The sequence below is a fragment of the Lepidothrix coronata genome, unplaced genomic scaffold (genome assembly GCF_001604755.1).
Source record: "Lepidothrix coronata isolate B3197 unplaced genomic scaffold, Lepidothrix_coronata-1.0 Scaffold136, whole genome shotgun sequence".
NCBI classification, from domain to species: Eukaryota; Metazoa; Chordata; class Aves; order Passeriformes; family Pipridae; genus Lepidothrix; species Lepidothrix coronata.
In genome coordinates this window covers 2,400,334-2,422,405 of record NW_016690316.1, presented here as the reverse complement: position 1 = coordinate 2,422,405, position 22,072 = coordinate 2,400,334, and the positions used below count along the sequence as shown (strand labels likewise).

The 22,072-nt window shown below is 39.5% G+C and overlaps 1 protein-coding gene across 2 annotated transcripts; it reads left to right on the top strand.

Annotated features, from left to right (window-relative positions):
• The first annotated feature begins 3,264 nt into the window (after window positions 1-3,264).
• RWDD3 (RWD domain containing 3) lies at window positions 3,265-15,807 on the top strand. 2 transcript variants are annotated; one of them, XM_017827253.1, is made up of 4 exons: window positions 3,265-3,450; window positions 9,327-9,811; window positions 10,507-10,622; window positions 10,721-15,807. In XM_017827253.1, exons 1-4 carry the CDS (start codon window positions 3,444-3,446, stop codon window positions 10,833-10,835), a joined length of 723 nt encoding a protein of 240 aa, XP_017682742.1. In that variant the 5' UTR covers window positions 3,265-3,443; the 3' UTR covers window positions 10,836-15,807. The 2 variants fall into 2 exon arrangements, with proteins under 2 accessions (XP_017682742.1, XP_017682741.1); XM_017827252.1 differs by lacking the exon at window positions 3,265-3,450 and adding an exon at window positions 3,750-3,862.
• The last annotated feature ends 6,265 nt before the right edge of the window (window positions 15,808-22,072 follow it).

Below are 22,072 nucleotides of genomic sequence, written 5' to 3'. Positions count from 1 at the left end.
GTGGGGGAATAATAGCTAATGTGCCAAATTTCAAAGGATGGAGGCATGGATACTAATACTGCTGTAGCTCAGCAGCTAAAAACGAACTGGTAAACTAAGGAGCACTGGCTAATTTTTGAACTCTTACTAATGTTTGTTTTTTATAGAGTAGAAATGCCTCTTTCAAAACCACCACTTTTTAGAAAGATCTGTTCCCAACACTTACTAAATTAAATGACACATTAATTCTTTGTCTCCCTGTGCTTACACCTGGAGGAGAGTCCATGTAGTAAGGTTCCGCAAGCAGATGTGGAACTTGATGTGGAAGCTGAACTTTTTGAGGGTAGAATATACTACTCAGTGCTATCTGTGCTTATGTCTTCAGTGTCATAGCCTTCCCTACTCATAAGTTCTTACATATGTTTTTTTTAAAAATGCACAATATTTGCTAGTTTTCTGCAAATTTTTAGTAGGCAACTTCATGCATTTTTACTCTCACTGAAAGAAAATATGTTCTATTTATTATTCTACCTTTGTACAAAGTAAATTACTGGCAAAGAACTTTATGGAGTGAATCAAATACGTATTGATTCTCTCATCAATGTTAGCATTAGGAACCTGTGGTCATACTAGATATGTCATGTTGTAAAAAGCAACTTTTTTAGTTTATATTAGATGGCTAATCACTATTATGTGCATTTCTTTCAAGAAGAAATGGCTTGCCAAACTCCTAGAGAAAGAATCTTAAATTCTTTTATGAATGTGACAGTTACATCTGTTTGGTCTTATGTACATCAAATTGCAGAGAAACTTCTGGGCAGAGTACCCTTCTTGACTCCAGACCTTATTGTGAGGCCTTGAGCATGCGCAAAGTGATGCATTATCTACCAGTGAGCCACTGATTCTGATGGCAGCTCCTCGCATCTGCATATTTGCAGCATGGGTTATATATTTTCTGACTGGAGTCTGAATGAATCCAGTTTTCAAAGGATAATGTAAATTTATTGGAAGTATTGGGATTGTTATTAGGGCTCATTAAACAAAAATTAAAAGATCATTTCCTTTGCCTATGACCAGTTTGGACCATGGCCTCTTGTGTAAAATAGAAGCCATCGATTTGTTTTCAACATATTATGAAAAAAAAAAAAGACTGAAGTCATGGGTTTTGTTTTCCAATGTTTTGCCAATTTTGTGGTAACTACAGAAAGTTTTAGCTATTTTGCTAACATACTGCTGCTCTTGCCTGCAGCTTCTGAAGACTATGACCCCATAAACCTCCTGTCTGTAGAGACAGCTAATGCTTTAATTGATCATTAGTGCACTTTCAAAATGAGTTTCCATCTGCCAAAAGATTAAGTGTCTTAGGGAATTGACTTAGAGCAGTTTGATGCATGGAGGATAAATGCAGGTGCCTTTAAAAAGCACTGCTAGATCACAAATCCTTGAAAAACTTGCTTCTAAAGGAAAAGTAATAGAAAATATTTTTTCTCTGATTTGTTTTTTCTCAAATTGGAGAAGGTCTTTTTTGTATATATCAATGAGTTCATTAACTCATTTTCAAAAACTGAAAAGCAAAACCTCATGAAAATGTTGAATTTAACCTTAGAACAAACCATGTAAATTTTGGTAGTTTTAATTTGCAACGTAGATTTTTTTGTTAAATGAGTTTATTCCAATAGTAAAAAACTACATGCTTTGGGCAAAAAAAAAAAACCAAACAAAACCCAAACTTTTGCATGAGCTGTACTTGAGAAAACTGGCGGGAAAACACCTCCATGATTTATCATGTATTTTCACAATTACTGGGGTCGCTTCTCCTGTTTTCTTCAAGCTTTTGCCTTTTAGCTTATTTGGAGAGAATTTACAGGCTTTCATGTTGGTTTCTCTCTGCCACTTTTGTACAAGCCACTTTTGGGAAAACTTCTACCATTGCAATAACACAGTTATTACAGAAATGGTACCTTCTTTCTTACGTATCAGAAAAAGCAAGTGCTGTTTAACTCAGGTAAGGACAGTTCTAGCTGGTAAGAATGCCATTCTGGCTACAGTAGAGCTGGCAAAGTTGTTGTAGCAGAAAATATGGGAACCGTAGTTGTCTTACAGCAGTGCCAGAGACGGATGTGGTTTGTGTTGTACTAGTTATCCACCACCTTTGCTGTGGTGATGAGTTCCTCATTAGTGTCTGTCTTGTGACCCCCAAAATGGGCAGCTGCAGTGATTTTCACACTCTTCCTACTGGTCCTTTAATGCCTTCTAGAGTACACACCTTTAGGACTGTGTGCAGTTGCGGTAGAGGAGAAGCCTGAGTGGCTGGCATGGAAAAGATGGTAAAAAGATAGAGATGGACATTTTTTTCCCAAATGTCTGTCTACTCCTCCCCTGATTTACCACTCAGGGTGAACCTGACCACAAGTCTAAATGCATTGTTTTATATATAATCACTAGTGGTTGTCGAAGCAACACCTAATTGATTAAGGCTGTAATTGTAGTGAGTGGAAAGCAAAGGACACTACTTTTGCAAATAACACTGGCAAGATTTATCTTACCTATGTATGAAAGGTTGCATTCTGTTTGGCTTGTCAGGCAAAGTGGAAGATACTGGTGGCACAATCATTTTATGACAGGATGTTGGAGCTGGTTTAATGTAGGCTGACTCTAAAAAGTGGAGCTTTACTTTTTTAACTTTGCCACATGCTGATAGGAAAGAATCCATTTAAGGAATATGGCTAATGCTATTCTATCGACACTGCAATGTTTGAAGAAATCATTAAAAAAAGGGGGGAAATAAGATCTTGGCCTTCAATTTATTAATAATGGAATATGAAGGCCAGATTGTAACCGTAGAAGTTCATTTCGAATTTAAATATTTAGCATTTTCAGTTGTCTGTGAATACAAGAAAACTTATTACATTAAGATGGAATTTAGATCTTTGACATGAAGCTGATATTTTCATAGTGTGAAAAATATCAAGCTGACATTATACTGTCTTATTTGATGACTTCCAAATGTCAGAGTGCAGTAACTTATTCATAGGGACCTCCATGTCTTGTGATAGTGTCAATTTAAAAGACATTTACATCGACTTTTTTATTTAAACATGTAAAATGGAATATGCAAAGTATATGAAGAGAAGGGGGAAAGACCGGGGCGAGAGAGTTCTTAATAATATAATGAGGCACTTCTAAGGCTAATTTCCAGCACAGCCTTCTGACAGCGGCAGGGGCTGCACCCGGCAGTGCCTCTCCGTCACAGCATCCCCCTTCTTCCGGCCCAGCGCTCTCGTGTTTCTTGTTATTTCAACTGAATTTAGGGACTTAGAAATAGCAGGGTATACTGTCCTGAAAAGTAACCCCCCTATCGCTTCCTTTTAAAAGTGATTTTATAATAACGGAACATACTGAACGTTTGAGATCATTATGCCTGGGAGCTAACGGTGCTGTCGGCTGTGCAAGACCTCGGTGTGATGGCTGGTAATGGGATTGTGAAGCTACAGTGACTGAATACAAGAAGCCTAATTTTATATTCCAGTAAATCTTTGTGTATTGGTATGTGCGGCAGCGCACCGGCGGGCCGCCCAGGGCCCGAGGCCGACCGGGGATCGGAAGGTCGCACAGCCCTGCGCACCGCGGGGCAGGGAGGGACGCCGAGAGGGGGACAGGGAAGAAGGGCGAGACGCGCGCGGGGAGCCGCCATTTTGTTCGCGTCCCTGCGGCGCGGGCCGGGCCGACGGCGCCCCCTGGCGGCCGTGGTGCAGGGCGCGCGAGCGGCAGGGGGCACCGCGCCCGCCCCCGGCGGCCATGTCGGAGCTGGCGCGCGAGGAGCTGTCGGCGCTCGCCGCCATCTACTGCGAGCCGGGCGGCTGCGAGCTGCTGGCGGCCTCAGGTGACGCGGCCGCGCCCTCTCCGCAGCCCGGACCCTCCCGCTGCCCCGGCGGCGGCCCGGCCCCGCTGCCCTGCGGGCGGCTCAGTCGCTCCTGTGTTGGCGCTCGGCGCCCGTCCCTGTCCCTGACCCGCCGTGTGTCGGTACTGCCGCGCTTAAGGCACAGAGCCCAGCGGGCCCTGCTCGGTTATAGTTAGCGACCTTCGCTGTCCCGGCTGTGCCCAACGCCTGCAGGCACTGGCAGCAGGGAAGGGCTGCGCTGGGAAGGGGCTGGCTCTTACCTAGGTAGATAACCAGGTGAATCTCATACGTGTAACAGGACCAGGTGTTTATCCTGTAATACTTAATAGGGGTGTAGCTTTTGCTGTGTATGAGATCAGCGTGAGACCATGCTGTGCTTGGGTAATTTCTGTTTTTCTGGGGTAAGGTAATAGTCTGGGCCCTATGATGTGCCAGCTGTTCTCCAACTTCAGCAAGATGTGTATGGCTGTAGGTTTTACAGGGTACTGAGGCTGATGTGTGTGTCTGGTGCTGGTGGAATGGTCGGATGGTCTGTACTCCTTACTCCCGTCAGCTGCTGGTTGCTGTAGGGTAGGAATGCAGTCAGTGTAGACACCTTTACTTCACGGTTTCTGCACTAGCCACTGTTTAGAACGTCGTGTTAAGGGATGACATTTATCAGTCTGTGCTGTGTGGTGATGTGAAGATGCCCCTTCAGCAAGGGAGAATAAACCTCAGTAGTTCCAGTGTACAACAGCAGTTACTATCAGGCTTAAATGTCAGGTGGCATATGCAAGTGTTGCGTGTCTGTGTGAGATCCAGATCATAAGTAAGTTTTGCGTAGTGCATACCACGAATGTGACAACTCTTGCATATTTGTTGGAGAGAGATACACACACAGAGATGCACAGGATATGCCTATATTCTGTATCACTCTTCCCTGGTGCCCTAGGAGCTATTGCAGAGTGCTGCTCAGCTCCCCAGCAGTGATGGACAGCAAGTGGCTTCCTGCTGGTTGGACTTCACTGCAGTCCTGGGGAATGCTGTTAAAGAGGGATGCAGTGGTCTGCTGTCAGATTTTGTCTGCATATGTGTGTATTCAGCCTGAGAGGACTGGGATTATTAAGAAAACACTTTCTTACTGTGAGGCTGACTGAGCATTGGAAGAGGTTGTGCAGAGGTTGTGGAGTCTCTCTCCCTGGGGTCAAAAGCCATCTGGACATTGTCCTGGGCAGCCTACTGTAGGTGGCCCTGCTTGAGGGGAAAGGTTGGATGAGGTTCCTGCCAACATCAACCATTCTGTGATTCCATGAAAATGGCTTTGTTGTGTGAAGTTACATGCGGCTGCTTTTGAGCGACTCACTTTAACTAAAAACTGTGTGTGTAGACAGCCTCAGAAGGATGAAGACATCAGTGTTTGCGGGGAGCACAATTAACTGGGGTAATCTAAAAGCAGAATTTTGTGTCTAGATCTGCATGACACACCTCTTGCACCAGTGTAGGGGTGTAATTGTGCTATTTTATAAGGTTGTATTTTTAAAATATGATTGCTGAAATGTTTCAACTGAGCTTTATCTTCTTAAAGTGAAAAAGTTCAATAATGTTATTTTGGGCATAGTTTGAAAATACAGTATCCAGGCTTATCAGATGTTAATTTTAAAAATTGTGAACATACCTGACCAGTGCATATACATGTCTGTTCCTCCAGATCTGTTAGCCAGATATATGCACATTCTTCTTTGTGCTTCATATATGGAAGGATGATTTTGTGTTTATAAGTTACCAGAATGTAAAAGGCTTAGAAGCCTTCCTGGAACATGAAGTGAGGTGCCACAAATGCAGAACGAGAACAGGCTATTTTATTTATACTGACTTTACGTGACCTTGTAGGGTTTTTAGCCAGGCTCTGTTCATGATATGTTAGGATCAGGTATCTCTGGTTGATTTCCATAATTTTCTGCTGGAATTGAAAAGATTATTTACAACAATGATTATTGGTATTTTTCTTACTTTTGGAATTTACCTGTCCTATGTTGGAGCTACAGAATCCTTTAGTCTGTATACAATTAACTTTTGCTGTAGTCATTAGCTTATATTTGCTTTATCTCTTTAAACCATATAAATTATCATTGACAAATGGGGCATAGACATAACTTCCAGTAAGACTGTTATGTTGTGATATCTCTAATATATTAAGAGTAATTTGTGTGTAGATCCACAAGATCAAAATGGAGGCCATTGGGGATTTGTGTTTTTGAGGAATGTAAGAAAATTCTTTTGCAGGTCTCTTGGTATGGTAAAAACTTTGGCTTTCTGGAGTTTAACAATGAAGTATTCAGAATGTAAAATGTGTTTTTATTAAAACCAATGTGTTGATGAATTTAAATAAACTAATTACAGCATATCTTTTTTACCTTACGTATCTATATGCAAAGATTAGCGTTACAGATAGAAATCCATAATTTAATTGTTAATCTGTTCTCTTCTAGTCTGCTCACCAAGCTTGCTATAAAAATATATTTAGATATTCTAAGCTTGTACGTTAGTAGGTGCCATTTTCTGAATTTAAAAATAGACTGCATGTGTTGCATAAAATGCCTTTGGGCAGGAGAGGAGGGGGATATCTGTCTGGTTGACATGGAACATAAGAAAAAATCTGAAGTATGCTAGAGCTAAATATACTGATAAGCATGCAGCTATGGGGAAAATGAGTTAAAATATATTGAGTTTAGTCTGATTAGCACATTAAATGCCAGCAGAACAGTCATACCCAACCTTTTATTTCAGAAATAATCACCATGTTGCTGTGAAGACAACTCAGCCCTTGTAGCATGTGCAAACAAAGGAAATGTTCCTTTGGAGCCAGGTTGTGCAGGGCGCCAGTGGTTTGCTCTTTGTTCTGCCGGCGTCTGCAGCGCTGGTGCAGAAAATGGACGCTGCAACGTTTAAATAAACTTTGGGTGCTGTAGGTTTTGAACTGATTCTCCTTTTTTAAAAGTGAGTCTGAAGCAGATGTAAATGAGCACAACTGGGCTTTTTGCGATGTCTCAGGGTGATACACTTTGGGATGCGAGGCTGCACTGCTTCCTTTGGATTAGTTCATCATCACAGGGAAAGGTGTGAGATTGTTGCAGGCTTAAGAATAAGATCACTGCAGCAAGAGGCCCTTGTTGAAGGGGCAGGGTTGGCCTGTCTGTTTATCCCTACGTTACTTCGGAGTTGGTGAGATCCGTTATGACAAGCTAGTGAAAAAATCCTACGAGGATTTTCAGAAAAGTAACATGTTTTTCTGTCACTGTAATTAAGCTGGCAGTAGAGTAGTATTCTTTTATATAGGTTGTGCATTTTAAAATCTCTTGGCAAGATAGCTGAAAATAAAGTGATTCACAGGCAGGAGTACAATAATGTTCCTACCATTCAGCCAGGTGCAGCTTGCTTCCAGCTGGCTGCACCTGGTGGGGCTGCCCTGAGTAAGGGGTGGCTGAAGGAGGTGGGGCAGCAGGCACTGTCTGTGTCTGGTGTGATGCTCAGGGGTGTGCAGAGACCCTCTGTGGTGGCCCGGAGGGTGCTTGGGGGTCCCAGGAGGTGCAGTGCAGTCTTTTCTTCTTGCGTCTATGACTGTGTGTGCTGAGTGTAATGGCAGAGGAACCATCATCATTAGTACCCAGGAAGAAACATTTGTCTGGGCAGCAGAAGACAGAGATTGGAATGAGAAGGCTTGAGGTCCTCCTGCATAGCTGCTGACCATGTGTGAGGGTCTCTTCCAAGGCTCGTGCTTTTCTGAGGAGTACATTTGCCTTTAAAATAGCCTGGAACCTTTCATAGCGTCTTGGAAGATTGGACATGGATTGTGTTGGCAGGGAACAGCACTTTGACACGTAGTGCCTGTGGGTATGGGCATGGTTGGGTGTAGTTTTGTTTAATTCTCTGGATTTGCACCGCTGCTTTCAGCACTGGATTTGACTCTCTTTAGGCAGTGATGGTCTGTAGATATTTGGAGACTTCTTTATAGTACTGCTAGACTTTTATTGTTGGATTTGGAAGGTTTGCTGATTTTAGTTTGTGACTGCCCTGACCTAGAGAGTTCTTTGTATGATACAGGAAAGAGGTTTGGAAACAAGCCCTTGGGTTTGCTCTCTAAAGTGCTTCTGTCTGTCCAAGTAACTTTTAGGTCCTTTCACTTATTTAGTAAGTTTCTAATATAAAATCATGGAGAGCACTGAGGTTGGTTAGCAGTGTCAGCAATACCAATCAAACATAATTCAACTGACTGTCATGTAAAGGAAGGTAAGGTAAGGTAGGGGGAGAAGAACGCAAGTCACTTCAAAAGAGCTGCTCTGAAACTCAGCTCTGTTCTAATCTGCCTTTCAAATCTGGCTTCTCCTGCCCTCATAGAATGAATCAACCTGACATTTTAGCAATTTTTTAAAGAAAAGGGGTGAAGTGCTTAGAATGCATCAAAGGGGTAAAGCAGAGAACATCTGAAGAAGATCATCTTTTATCTGATTGATACCATCTTACTTCATGGCAGAGGAGCAAAAGTAGGTTAGGTCTTTGTCCTCACTTCTCACTTTGTCAAGTTTTGTATTGTTTTTCCATGAAAGGTTTTATTTCAGGAATTACTGTACATAATTTTCATATTAAACATCTTTGATTATATGGTTTATTAGAAGGATGTGGTATTTCTGCTGCATACTATTTGTATCCTTTTCACTTTGAAAATAATTCTGTTCTAAAGTAGATGCTACAGATTTTGAGTAAATACGCAGATATATAAACATACGTTTATATAAGTATATGCATATTTATATATGTAGTATCTAGGGTCGGATATCCAACAGAGTTGTTTTCATTATATCAATACCACCGCTGTAGAGGAGTTGACAGAGAAGATTTAAGCATATTTTCTCTGCAAGTTGTAGGGGACAAAGAATCCTACTTCTTTATTTCCAAGTCTCTTGTTAGTGTGGAACTGCTTTTGACTGGTTGTCTTCAAAAATATCCAGTGCAAGTCTGTTTGCCTGGTATTGATGTTAGAAGTCTTACAGATTCTTTAGGAGCAAAGTTAGGGCAGTGCTGAGTCCATCCAGAAAAGTCTCTATTTTCAGTTGTCCTTGCTGCTGCTATTGAGCTGTAGAAGCTGAGTTATGTGTTTGAGAGAGACAGTTCTTTATTCCTGGCTTGTCTAGACTTTGAAAGAGCCAAAATGTGTGAATACTTTTTAGAATGTGTTAATAACTTTCCTTCTACTATGTTGTGGAAGTGTTTAATTTCAGGATTCCCTGCAGGTATAGCTTAAGCCATTGGGTACAACCACCCCACCCTGCAAAAAAACCCCACACCCTTATTTTGTATGAAATTGCAGTAATTTGAGTGGAATTGTTAGAGAAAATAATATGACCTAATGATATATGTGTATTCCAACTTGAAACAAACTATTAATGTTTATTTTTTTTATATTTTCCAGAGACGCATGGAATCTCATTTAGAATTCAAATCACTGTGAAAGAACTGCTGGATACAGATGTACTTTTAAAGTTGTTATTTCATTTACCAGTCAGTTATCCATCAACTGTACCAGATATTTCTGTTAACTCAGACCAGCTTACAAGGGCCCAATGTATGGACGTGAAAGATAAATTACTTGAACAAGCAAAGAAGCATCTTTCTGAACCCATGGTACATGATCTGATTCTTTGGATACAGCAGCATCTTAAAGATGTCATTAAGCAATCAGCAACAGTTTGCAGTGAAAAAACTACTTTGTCAAAAGGAACAAGTGCAGAAGATGGTATCTGGATGCTCCTTTTGCATTTAGATCACATGAGAGCAAAGGCAAAATACGTGAAAACTGTGGAAAAATGGGCTTCAGATCTAAGGCTGACTGGAAGACTGATGTTCATGGGCAAGATAATATTGATTCTTCTTCAGGGTGACAGGAGCAGCATTAAGGTGCAGGAACAATGAATGTTGACTAGTTCTATCGATTTACCACTGAAACCTACATGTCTGAATATTTTGTCTGTGTTTTTCTGAGATTAATGGTTTTGGAAGCAAATTGATCATTATGAGAATAGGAAGGCCCAGCAACTTTATTCTGGTTTAAGAGAAAGAAGGTATTCTATATGAAAGAAACCAGTGATACTTGTAGACCTGTGGTCTGTATTGCTTTGGTTATCACTGCAGCTGTACCTCTGTATTCCCTTTGTTTCCTGACTTAAATATGCCTAGGTTCAGTTTCCTGTATTTCCCAAATGTCCCAGAAAGTAGAAAAAATTGTGATGTGAAATGAATAACAGACATATTTCTAACTCATTACTAACTGTTTCTTTCCTTGACTTGGTGCTCCTCATGCATGCCTGGGCTTTGAAATTCTTGTCTATACTTATGAAGTCCCACTGCATTAGGTGGGTTTTTGTGCCAATGTTGGAGGAGAATGTTTTGACTTTTCTAAATCATTTAAGCCTGCACTTAATTTCAAACTGATGAATAGAAGCAGTCATGCACTGTTTGGGATGGGCACTTTCAAAGTTTGATTGCTACGTTCTGAAAAAAAAGTCTGTATGTTTCATACGAATTTTTGCATTTTTTACTAAACTTTGAAGATACTCAGTGACATTTAATTTTTTTTTTTTTTTGGCATTTAGGACTATTTGATTCTTCAGAAAACTTGTAAGGTAGATGTGGACTCAAGCGGAAAGAAATGCAAAGAGAAAATGATGAGTGTACTGTGTGAGACAGAAGTACAATCACAGCATAAAAGGTATAATTTAGTAGTGTTGTGGATAGAGAAGTAACAGAATTGATAATTACATTCTGACAAATCTGGACATGTTAATGAGTTTCCCTTTTACAATGTAGGTTTCAGACATTTGAAGTCAAAGAATACTCAACACTGAAGGAGTTACAAAAGGAATTTGAAACTGCAGGACTTAAAACTCTTTTCTCTGAGTTTGTGCCTCCTCTCTTAAAATAAAATTAAAAGAAAACATGGGACCTTTGACCGAAGCAGTAGTTGACTACAGATGCTGGTGGAAGATAAAAGGACTAATGTGGCAAATGTTAAAGCTTTTCTGCAAAAAGTGCCAGAAGTAGTCATCCTCTTGAAAGAAGAAGGCAATTCATACATTAAGACTCTGTTTTGCAGTCCCTGTTTTTCAGTGTTTTGTTTCTTCTCTCTCATGGCAGAGTTTGTTGATAATGGTCTGCTAGAAAGCATGATTTAATTTTGCTTTGGGAGATTATATGAAGATATTTCTTTATAAAAACATAGCAAACACAGATTTCAATATGTGAGGACAGCATATAGTTAATATTCCTTAGGAGTTCATTTGCTAACTTTTCATTCTCCATTTAATTGACTATAAATGCTAGACTATTGATTTGAAGAAAAAGCTCGTTTCCTTTGGCCCTGAAAAAACTTAAAGTGTCTTTTTGAATGTTAGTTTTAATTCTAAAATGTATAAAAACACCTAACTGGAGAATTTAAATTCATTAAAAAGCTAAGGTGAAGCCAATGGTAATTGCTTTGATAGTTTACAGATTTCTTTTTGCATTTTATCTGGTTTTACTGTCTGTGCATCTTTATATATCTTGATTCAATTAAACTGTCAGAGCAGCATATATACAGACTTCTGTCTCTCAAGACTTTGGTCAAGTTTTCTGGTTTGGTGTTTTTGTTTGTTTGTTTTGGTTTTGTTTTGTTTTGTTTTGTTTTTGATTGGTCACTGGCCTTGGCCAGCTTATAGTTGTGGGTTTTTTTTAGTCAGTCTGTGTTTTAAATTTACATTAGTATAATGTTACAAATTATGTACATAATTTTATAAACTTTGCAAGTTGTGCAAGTTCTGTTTGCCTAGGGAGAATTGGATACTTAATTCTTAAAATTATTAATGTCCTTTGGTTTCTGTTTTACCTGAAACCATTCTCTAGCCAGGCTAGATAAATTATCCAGTAATAAAAAGTTTGCAGTCCTGAATTTCTCAGTAACTAGCAATGTCATTTTGGTTGGTTTTAGCATGTACCTAAACGTGTGCTTTACTGCTCTCTAAAACTCACTCCTAGAAGCCAACTGTCTCATGTATTCTTTGTAAACTAAACAGATTTGATAAATTCAGTATAAATTAATTTATCTCCATTGTACTGGGAGAAGATCAGGACACTTTGGTTAGTTTCTGTCCTGGAAAATTATTATGTAAGATACGATTTCCAGTTTCATACTCAGACCATGAAATCATTCCTCTTTCTTTATATATTCTAGAAAAGTAAACTCGTAAGACTTTTAGGTTTTACTTTTTTTTAGGTTTTTTTTTAAGATATCAGATGCATAAGGGGTTGTAGACGATTAGAGAGTTTCTGAAGTTTCTAAGGAGTTTCGTAATTTTCTTAATAGAGAGTGTCTCAAATATGTATGTTGCATGTTATTTTGTGCACTGATGCTTATTTAATGACATAGTAGCAAAAGTTCTTCTTAATGAGTCTTTCATGTTTAGCACATGTAATACTTCAGGCACAGTAGAAAACAGTCTGGGTTGAACAGGTTTTACAAATCTGTTTTATATTATTTTGAAATGGCTTCCTGAGAGATAGGAATCTAATTTTCCATCATTTTAAATGCATATGAAGATGAATTCTGTTATAAAGAAGAATGAAACAGAATTCTCTTTAAAATATTAAAATAACATATATTTTAAATTATAGTTTCAAGAATTGAGCTGTTCTCAGGTAAAATAGCTATGTTGAAAAACTCTGTGTCAGTGGAGTATAGTCTTGAAAAGATGCCAGGGGTCTCTCCTTATGCTCTGCGGATCTGACAAGTATCAAACCCAAGAAAAGGCCTATGCATGTACAATACAAAAACATAATCAGTATCTCTCTGCAAAACTAAATGTTGTAAGATTTTGCCAGATGGATTTCATGTCCTCAACCAAATCTTTACTTTAAAACCCTCCAAATTTCTGGAACAAGAATAGTAAGGTACTTTAGCACAACCCATATCACAATATTTTGCCATTAAAATCTGCCTGAGGCCATATGCAACATGCATATAAATATGTTGTATATGCTTTCTGTTGATTTTGGGAATAAGGTTGAATAGCATACCTACTCATGTGATCTCAAATTGCACGTGACTTAAAAAATAATTGAGCCATAAGTTGTGGTTATCTTTCTTGCAAGATTAGATGCAGATCCACTAATTCTTTTCTCCCTACAGAAAAGTGACTGTAATTAGCTGCACGAGAAAAGCTATTTGTAGGGTCAGTGGTTGCCAGTTGCACTTGAATATAAACTGATGTATTTTCTTGAGTTTTACTGCCTGATGCCTTCTTGGGTCAACTGTTTGGCCGGAGCTGGCATTCTGAAGCAGCTAATTAAAAAAACAGATAAAAAGAGCAAATGAGAATTGGGTAAGTTGCAGCTCTCTTCTGATCTGCGCTCATCTTTCTGCCAAATGAAGTTGTAAGAAGCAAGATGATTTCTGTGTTTCAGGAGTTGTAAAATGCAGTTTATACAATGGATTTTTACCATAGTTAAATTTGTTACTCACTAGCTTACATTGGACAAATCCACAAGTTCGGTGAAGGAAAGGACTGCAGGTTTTTTGGTAGGTTTGATGTGCTTCAGGAGAATTACAAATCTGATCAGCTTGATACTGTTCAGACAGCAGAGAACATGAAAACTGATGTCAGTCTGATTCTGTTAAAGCAAATGCTTTTGCCTACCCATCAGTCAGTCACTTATTTTGAAGAGTAGGAGGATATCTTCTGTTCACATGAGTAAACAGTGTTTTTCAAGGCTGTTCTTTTGGAAGGATGTTGCAGCTGTCTGTTAACTGATGGTTTGTTTGCATTTATTGTAAAAAGAGATGGGCAAGCCTGTGAGCCCCTGGGGCACAAAAGTTGTCAAAATAGGTAGTGTGGTGCATGTTCTGCCCTCCAAGGGAACTGAAGCAGACACAGAAGAACAACAAAACGTGCAGATACAGAAAAACAAAATGCAGGGAAAAGTCAAAACTCTTGAGCATTGTTAAAGAATGCCTATCAGAGTTTAAAAAGTTTGTGAAGTGTATGTAACTATCAGAATCTGACAATTCAGTTGCAAGGAAGAAGAAATCCACAAATTAAAAATGATTTAACAAATAAGAAGCTAGATTTCTTGTGGATATTATATTATAAGTAGTTCTTCAAAATACATGGTTAGTAAAGCCTTGTTTCTGGTGGCCTCTCTTGTTTCTAAACAATAGCACACATGAAGCCTTCCCTGCAGAAGATACATTCCTGATGGTATTCTTCCAGGTGGGTTCCCCAGTGCCTGATGTTGATTGTGCATAAATTGATTATTGTTTACATGAATCTTTAGAGTATGAATAGCATTTCTTCACCTGTTACCTTGTTCATCAAAGTTGTAGGTACTTGGTTTCTTTCAGGTTGTTAACCTCTCATTTTAATTGAAATGAGTTAAATTAAAAAGTTCTGGGAGAACTTCATAGTATAAATATGCATGCTTCTGTACAGACAGCACAGATATGTAACCATAGTTTCCTTTGAAAATCAGGCTAAAATGAAGGATGTTACAATAGGATTGACAACTTGAAGAATCAAGTTTTTAGGACAAAAGTGAGGTTTGTTTGGTCTTTTTGAATACCTTGGCGTATTAAGTGTAAAGAAAACAAAAAGTGGGTTAAGAAAACAAGAAAGATCTAGAGGACGGAAGTGACTTTAATGGAGGACATCATCAGTATTAGGAATTCATCTGCTTTTCATATTTAGTCTCATTAATTTCTGCAGCACCCCCGACTCTGATTTGTTATTTGATGTTGGAGGAAGGACAGGACACTGTAAGAACTCATATACAAAAATCCTTGACATAATCAATTAAAAATAATTGAAAGTAGATTTGATTGTTTTGTGAATAAGGCTGATTTTTGCAGGTTTGTGGTTCTGTCTCATTTTCCTATAATAAGATCATTTGTCTCTTATTTCTGACCTACAAAACTCAGATTAGTATAAATTATATGCAGAAGTACTGTAATGAGCCTAAAGAAACTTCATAGTGGAAAAAATATTTTGTTTATGTTGTCTCCTTTAAAAATAGTTTAATAAACCCTGCATATGGGTGATTTAAAACCGAGTGTCCCTTGATTTGTTAAGCTTTATCTGTGAAAATACAAACATAATCATGTTATAGTACATCTGAAATAAGATGATGAAAGGTTGCACTCACTGTATTTCTGCCAGAGTTTGAAACTGAAATTGCTTATATTATGAAATAGTGCAATTGCTGGAATCAACTTTCATATATCTTATAGTAGTATTAAGCATTATCATCCTGTCTTTTAGTGCATAACACATGCAACACTGGCAGCACTCTGTCTGGCTTTATATTTTCTATGTGTACATATTTTTATGTTATCTTATGCAAGAGTTATGATTATTTATATTAATTATAGACATAAATGGAACTTGAAATGTGAATATGGTAATGCTATTTTGCAGCTGTTGTTCTGTGCCGTGTTCATGTATTGGCTTTTGTATTAGTTTGTGTTGTCTAACTTCAAAGTATTAACCCACAGTGAAGAGAACTCTTCAGAATGACAGAAAAATTTGCCTAAAAGACATTCATTTAAGGAATTCTTTGGACTCTAAAAATGAATGCCTTAATACTTGCAGTTAATTATGCATTCAGATACTTTAATTTTATGCTAATAAGGTAGCAACTGCTGCACTTCTTGTTTTCTTTGTGTTTCTTAATGTAATACCTGTTATCTGTTTGTATCTTGCATTAGAACATAGCTGATCATGAAATTGGAGTCAATGTTTTATTAGTATTTCCCATTGTAAATGTCTGTGATTCATTATATGTATGCATTGTTATCTATTATAACATGAATGCAAAGAGCTATTTTAGGATGAAACTTGATAAAAAAGATCTCTGCATGAGAACAATAACTCTACTTTGTGCTTCTTTTCCTATTGTCACCTTTTACATTCCTGCACCTATGGGAAGCACTCAAATGATCAGAGTTTTCTGGAGCTGAATTTAACAGGCCAATTCCCTGTGTTGCTCTGCATCTTGATGCCTGTGGGGTGGAGGTGGTACTCTGCAGGCCTCTGTGGGACCACTTTTGGCAACATCGAACTGTTCCACTGAAGGAATTAGCTGGATATTTCTGGAACTTTAAGTGGAGACTTGGGGGAGTTAATTTCAGCGATGGAGAAGAGGAATGGTTGACTGCTGCTTGATCCGAGCTTCACATCAGGAAAGTGTTCTTGGTACTCCTCTAATGTCAGTGCCATAGAGGGTAATAACCTGAAGTTTACACTTGTACTAGTCACAGAGGACAAGGCACAGCAAAACCAGTGCCACGATTTTAAGAATGAAGGTGGTAAACTCAGTGTACCTTTACTTTTCTGAGACATACTTAGAAAAACAACACAATGATTTTGTCGGTCTCTGATTGGTCACTAATCTGTAGTGGTTTACAAAGGCAGGGTACATTTTTATGGGAGATGGTGCTATGAGTATCTTTATATAAAAAAGCAGTTCTTTTTTAAAGTAAAGTAACTGAGTTGCTTGTGAGAGCACTGTCCACGTGAGATGCTGAACAGAAGCTGAACTGTATGGATTGAGCTGTGCCAGAGGCTGATTTTTATTTGGTAGAAGTGGAGGTGTTAGAGAGGAACAGACGGCAATAAAAACTGGTGATGTGGCTCTCAGAGAAGCCAAAAGGAAGTTTTTTTGCATTGATTACTCTCTGGAAAGAAGTTTGGGAATATGAGCAAAGAAGTTGCTACTGTTTCCAGGCTTCAAGTAGAAATGCTTGAAATAAATACGCAGCTTCATTGTCATTTTCTCTTTTTAGCAGAAGCAGCATGTAGAACTGAGAACAAGCAGTAGAAGTTTTCATGAGTATAGAGATGACTAACCTCACTCAGGAGCTGTAGGCTGTCCGCAGAGGAATTAGGACAGTTCTTAGGAGTTGTCCTCCAATGACCCAAGGATGACAGAGGCTTTGTTGAGGCAACAATCTCCAGAAGTCTCATGAGTGGAAAACCAGGCTGTTCTGGCTCCATGTGGTTGGGAAGATTTGATGGAAATGGTGACCAGCAGCTCCCAGGAGCAGATTTTCTACAAAATGGGCATTCTGGAAAGCAGGGGTTAAGAAGGTTGACAAATCAATTTGGGGAAAAAAGATTCTGCTTATATGTGGAATCAGAGAATACAGGTAAGTGTTTAATTTTTATGAGACTTTTTCTGCATTGATTTTATAGAGACCTGGCGATGTTAGATGGTCCTTGCTCCCAATGTCTTGGGAGGCTGATGTATTTCAGTTCCATGTCAATTACAAAGATAATTTTGGGTGATAATGGTGGTCAGTGGCATTACAAGATTTAAGTGTTGTAAACCTATTCTGGATCAAGGATTTGCAGTGCAATTATGAACCAGCCTATAAGTATGGATTAGACAAGGCACATCTAATAAGAGCAAAAACAGGAGGAAAGAAAGTACTGCACTAGAATGGCTACAAGATATCCAGAAAATCGTATTTCTGAGCTATTGTTGTGGCAAAGGAGAACTTCAGGTTTACCTTTGCACTGACAAGGAGCCAAATGCTATAAACTCATCTGGGTGTGAGGGTGTCAATCAGAGTTTCTGGGCTGTATGGTGCCTGGAGCTTGGCACAAAGCGCGTGTCTTTCATGCCAGCATTGCACCAGATTTCTTTCTTCTCCTTTTTTTATTTGTTGTTGTTGTTATTTGAAGGCTGCTGCAGGGAGGGAGCTGGCAGTTGAATTGCTTGCTATGAATTCTGTTATTTACTTCCTACAATACTAATTACTAAAAGATGCTACAGGTTTCCTTCAGACTAATTTTGAAGAAGCAAGGGAATCCTTTTTAAAACAAACAAAGGAACAGAGATAAAACCTCTGGAGTAGCTGTTCATTTACATATTTGAGCTGTGAAAAAAAAAAAAAAAAGATGTATCACAAGAAGAGGGAGAATCATAAAGCAGAGCAGGAATAAAGACATGTCCCAAAACTGGCCTGGAGTTGCCATGTCTCTGAGCTCTTGCAGAAGCTGATGTTGGTGCTTCGCAGAGGAAAACAGGTATATCTACACAGCAGTGTGCATTGCTGGCACTAAAGAGCTCTTTGTGCTGGAAGATTGGGAACAGCTAAAGGCAAAGGCAAGGCTTGGAAGTACAGGCACCATGCTGACACTTTTTAGGGTCTCAGCTTTTGAACGGCCCTCGAAGCTGTTCAGTGTGTAACAGTGTAATACCCACAGGAGCTCTGGTACTGGCTCAGAATATTTATTTAACTGATCAAATCTATTGGAAAAGGTAGCAACATTGAAACTGTGTAATCAGGTCCAAAGGGAGATGGTGGATGTAGAGAGTGAAGTTGTTCAGTACTGGGGAGCACTGGTTTTGAAAGCTTGATAGTTCTTGGTAGCAGGGACAATGAAAAGCTAATCCCTGGGGGGTTTTGCATAGTTCTTAGTAATAGCTATGTAAAAAAGGGAAAAAATTATTCTTACTCATGTAGTTCCTGGATTTTTTTTCTATAAATTCATTGGTAAGTTGAAACAAATGAGTTGTGGGTAAAGTTTTAGCAGCAAAATAAGTTTTCCTTCCTTTAGGTAGAGTGTGAGAAAGTTTTAAGAGATACTTTAACCGTTAGGTTTCTTATGGATCTGAAGTAAAAATGGGTTACAGTTCACTAAAAATTTCTTATTAACAGTAAATCATTAAAACAGTGCAACAAATATTACACAATTTCAACTGCCATGGAATAAACTAAAGCAGAAAGATGCGTGTATAACTCTCATTACTCAGTATTTTGCAGGGACTCTTGGGAAAAGCAGCAAGGGGGTAAAATTTTCTAAATAGAAATGAGGATTTAATTTTTTTCGTAGCCAGTAGGAAGAGTTTCTATGTATGCCATTTTCCAATAGCAAAAATAAAAGAGATGTACTTCTGCAATACCATGAAGGGGGAGCAGAACTTTTAACAAATTTGTAGGTCTCATTCATAAGTTTCAAATCTAAACACAAACAAACCCCAGCACGGTCTGGGAAAAGGTTACTTTAATGATAAATATACCTTGTGGTAATCTGAATTGATAGCTCTTAGGTTATGCACAGATGTATTTGTGAGATTATTGTCTGCACAGGTAGGGGTTGGGTTTAGGTATTGTTTTGTTCTTTTTTCCTATTAAAATCAGAGGGGATGCTGAAATGTGCCAAAACATTTGAAAAAGAACCAGTATGTGAACAAATAATCTGCAGTAAACCTCAGGTCGTTACTCAAGGTCAAACATGATGTGGGTTGTTCCAAAGATATGTTGAGGAATATAATTTGGGAGACGCTGGTGGAGCTCTGGGGGGCGGGAACTGGAGCCTGAGGGAAGAGGCCATGAACTGCCGACCCTTTGCAAAATAAAGGGCCCAGGGACCTGTGGCACAGGCATGGCAGGAGCCCACCACCCCCAGACAGACCCCCAGACTTTCCCGCACTTAGACTGTGAGGGGAGAAGAGCCCAGGCGTTCCTTTGTGCGATCCCTCCTTGGAGGCACCAGCTCAAGCTGCTATTTTGTTATTTAGTTATTACACCACGATTAAATTATTTTAAGGGTCTGGATGTCTGAGGCTGTTATGGGAAACTTGGGGTCGAACTGCTAAGGAAACATAGTCTGACTGTGAGTGTGGGGTGTGTAGCTGTGAAGGAGCTTCGGTCCTAGCTCAGGTGGTGCAAGAACGACTGCCAGAGAAACTCCTGGATGGTCAGACAGGGAAGTTTCCTTAACAGGTGCTAATTTCCCTTTTACTTTTACAAAGTAAAAAGAGTGCATGTTTCACTGATGAACTGAAGACTGAAGTTCTGCAGAAATAGGAAGCTTTGGCAATTCTAGAAAATCATTACATAGTGTGGTAAAAATCAGGAATGTGCGGTGGTTAATACTGCTCTTTGGTTCGTTTTGTTTCACAACCCACTGTGTAGTAAATGCAGACAGGAGAGGAATTAAAGGGCTTGTGTAGGTGATTGGCTTATGGTGGCAACATCCTAAGGTTTTCAATGATGAAGTGTCATTTCCCTGGAAAATTATAACTGGCATGATAAAGCCGCTGCTTCCCATGAGGGTGCTCGTAGTCAGGACAGACCTGGTTTCAGTTTGCCAACACTGAGCTGAAGAGGAGGGCAAAGGTTTGCTTGTTCCAGGAGTAGGTATTGCTGTGAGCAGTGGTCTCTCTCGCTTTCTCTTACAGTTTTTGTTGGTGCAGCCGCTGGCTGAAGGGACACCAGAGGGGCAAGATTTCAGTCTGGTTGGCCCTGGAACTGAGCAAACAACTTTGGCAGCTGGGGCTGGAAGAAATGGGAAAACGATGTTCTTTCTGTCCAAGCAAAGAGGGCAGAGGCTGTTCCCAGCAGCTGTTCCTGGACACCTTGTGACAGGCACAAGGGGTTAGGTGGGTATCAGAGCTGGTTTTAGGCTGCATAAGAACTGATACTGACAGTGCCTCTGGGGACTGTCACCTCATGTATGTTATATGCCCCATTATCCCATCAACTGTCCAAGCTACATGGATTGTTTTTATATATGGCCATTTCTAACCCTGACACAAAGGACTGTCTTGCTGTTGTGAAGATTGGAATACCCTAATTCCAGAGCTTTGTGCTACAAAACACCATCCTTTTGTGTTTTTACCATGAAATGTCTTTTCATTTATGTGCAGTAAGAAAATGATCAAATAATGAAAGTCAGATACAGAGCAAAATACTGAAAGTATGGGATGCCTACTGTCAATCCGTGAGAAGCCATCCACTGTCACTTATATAAATGGAACAATAATTGTTTGTTCCTCTTCAGAAATGTAGTTTATGCAGTCTATATAAAGGCAAATTATTTAGTGCAGTGCAAGGAAAATTCTTTTTTCCTATCTGAAACCAATTTAATATTAACTGATGAAACCATTAGAAGATACTGAGACCAATATGAATCCCTTTGGTGGATGTGGAGGAGTGGCTTATCTCACAAAAAGCCTGCCTCCATTTTGGAGGTAATGGGTTTTTTATTTTTTTGGTTTCTTAATAATAGAGGAAGAGAGAGGGATAGATCTACTAGAATACTCTCCTTATCGTCTTTGCAGCCTATGGTCTCATGGAGAGGAATAGCTGAGAGTTGAAAGGGGAAAAATCCTGACTATTGTGCTTTCCCCGAGATAAGGAATATTTTAGAATCCCTTGTCTCATGCATGAAGCCTGGTAAAAGGGTTCCATATTAACATATGGAAGAGTCTTTTTGGAAAAACAGATCTTAGCCTCAGGAGTCTGCTTTTGACTCTTAGTTTGTCTGGGTGTTTTATATGTCTTTGAAAATGAATGTTAAAAGCAGGGCTATGAGCCACACGAGCTAAGATTGCTGCATTGACCTCAAGAGGTGAAAGCACAATTGAAAAGGTCTATTTTAAATGTTTAAGGAATTAATAATTGTTGAAAAGTGCAGGTACTAGAAGAACAAGCATCTTATATGCCATGTTACAGACAGATCCGGCACTCATGGGAGGCATTTGTGACAACAGTCTTCCAGTGGGTGACATTTATGTACTTTATAAAGAGACAAGGCCTCTTTATGTAAAATTTACAATGAGCTTTCTAATGTCATCAGGTTTTTTTAGGCTTAAGAAATTGCCTCTCTGATAAAGTTAACTCCTCACGTTCGGCCATCAGCTTTTGAGGGCTGCAGAGAACAGCCCCCCAGGTGTGTGTGGCAGTGGGTGCATTGGGAGGCTGTGGAGCCGGGGATCCATGGAGGGACAGAATGAGATGCTGCTGACCATGGGCACACAGCAGCCAAGCTGGCTGTTGGCAACAGCTGCTGCTTTTGGACTGAACGTGACAAAATGGATGTTCAGCCTGGAGAAGAGGAGACTGAGGCAAGACCTCATTGCAGTCTACAGCTTCCTCGTGAGGGGAAGTGGAGGAGGAGGCACTGATCTCTCTCTTTGTAGTGACAGTGACAGGACCCAAGGGAACAGCATGAAGCTGAGTCAGGGGAGGTTTAGGTTGGATATTAGGAAGAGGTTCTCCACCCAGAGGGTGGTTGGACAGTGGAACAGACTCACCCAGGGAAGTGGTCATGGCACCAAGCCTGCCAGAGTTTAAGAAGCATTTGGACAATACTCTCAGGCACATGGTGTGATTTTGATGTG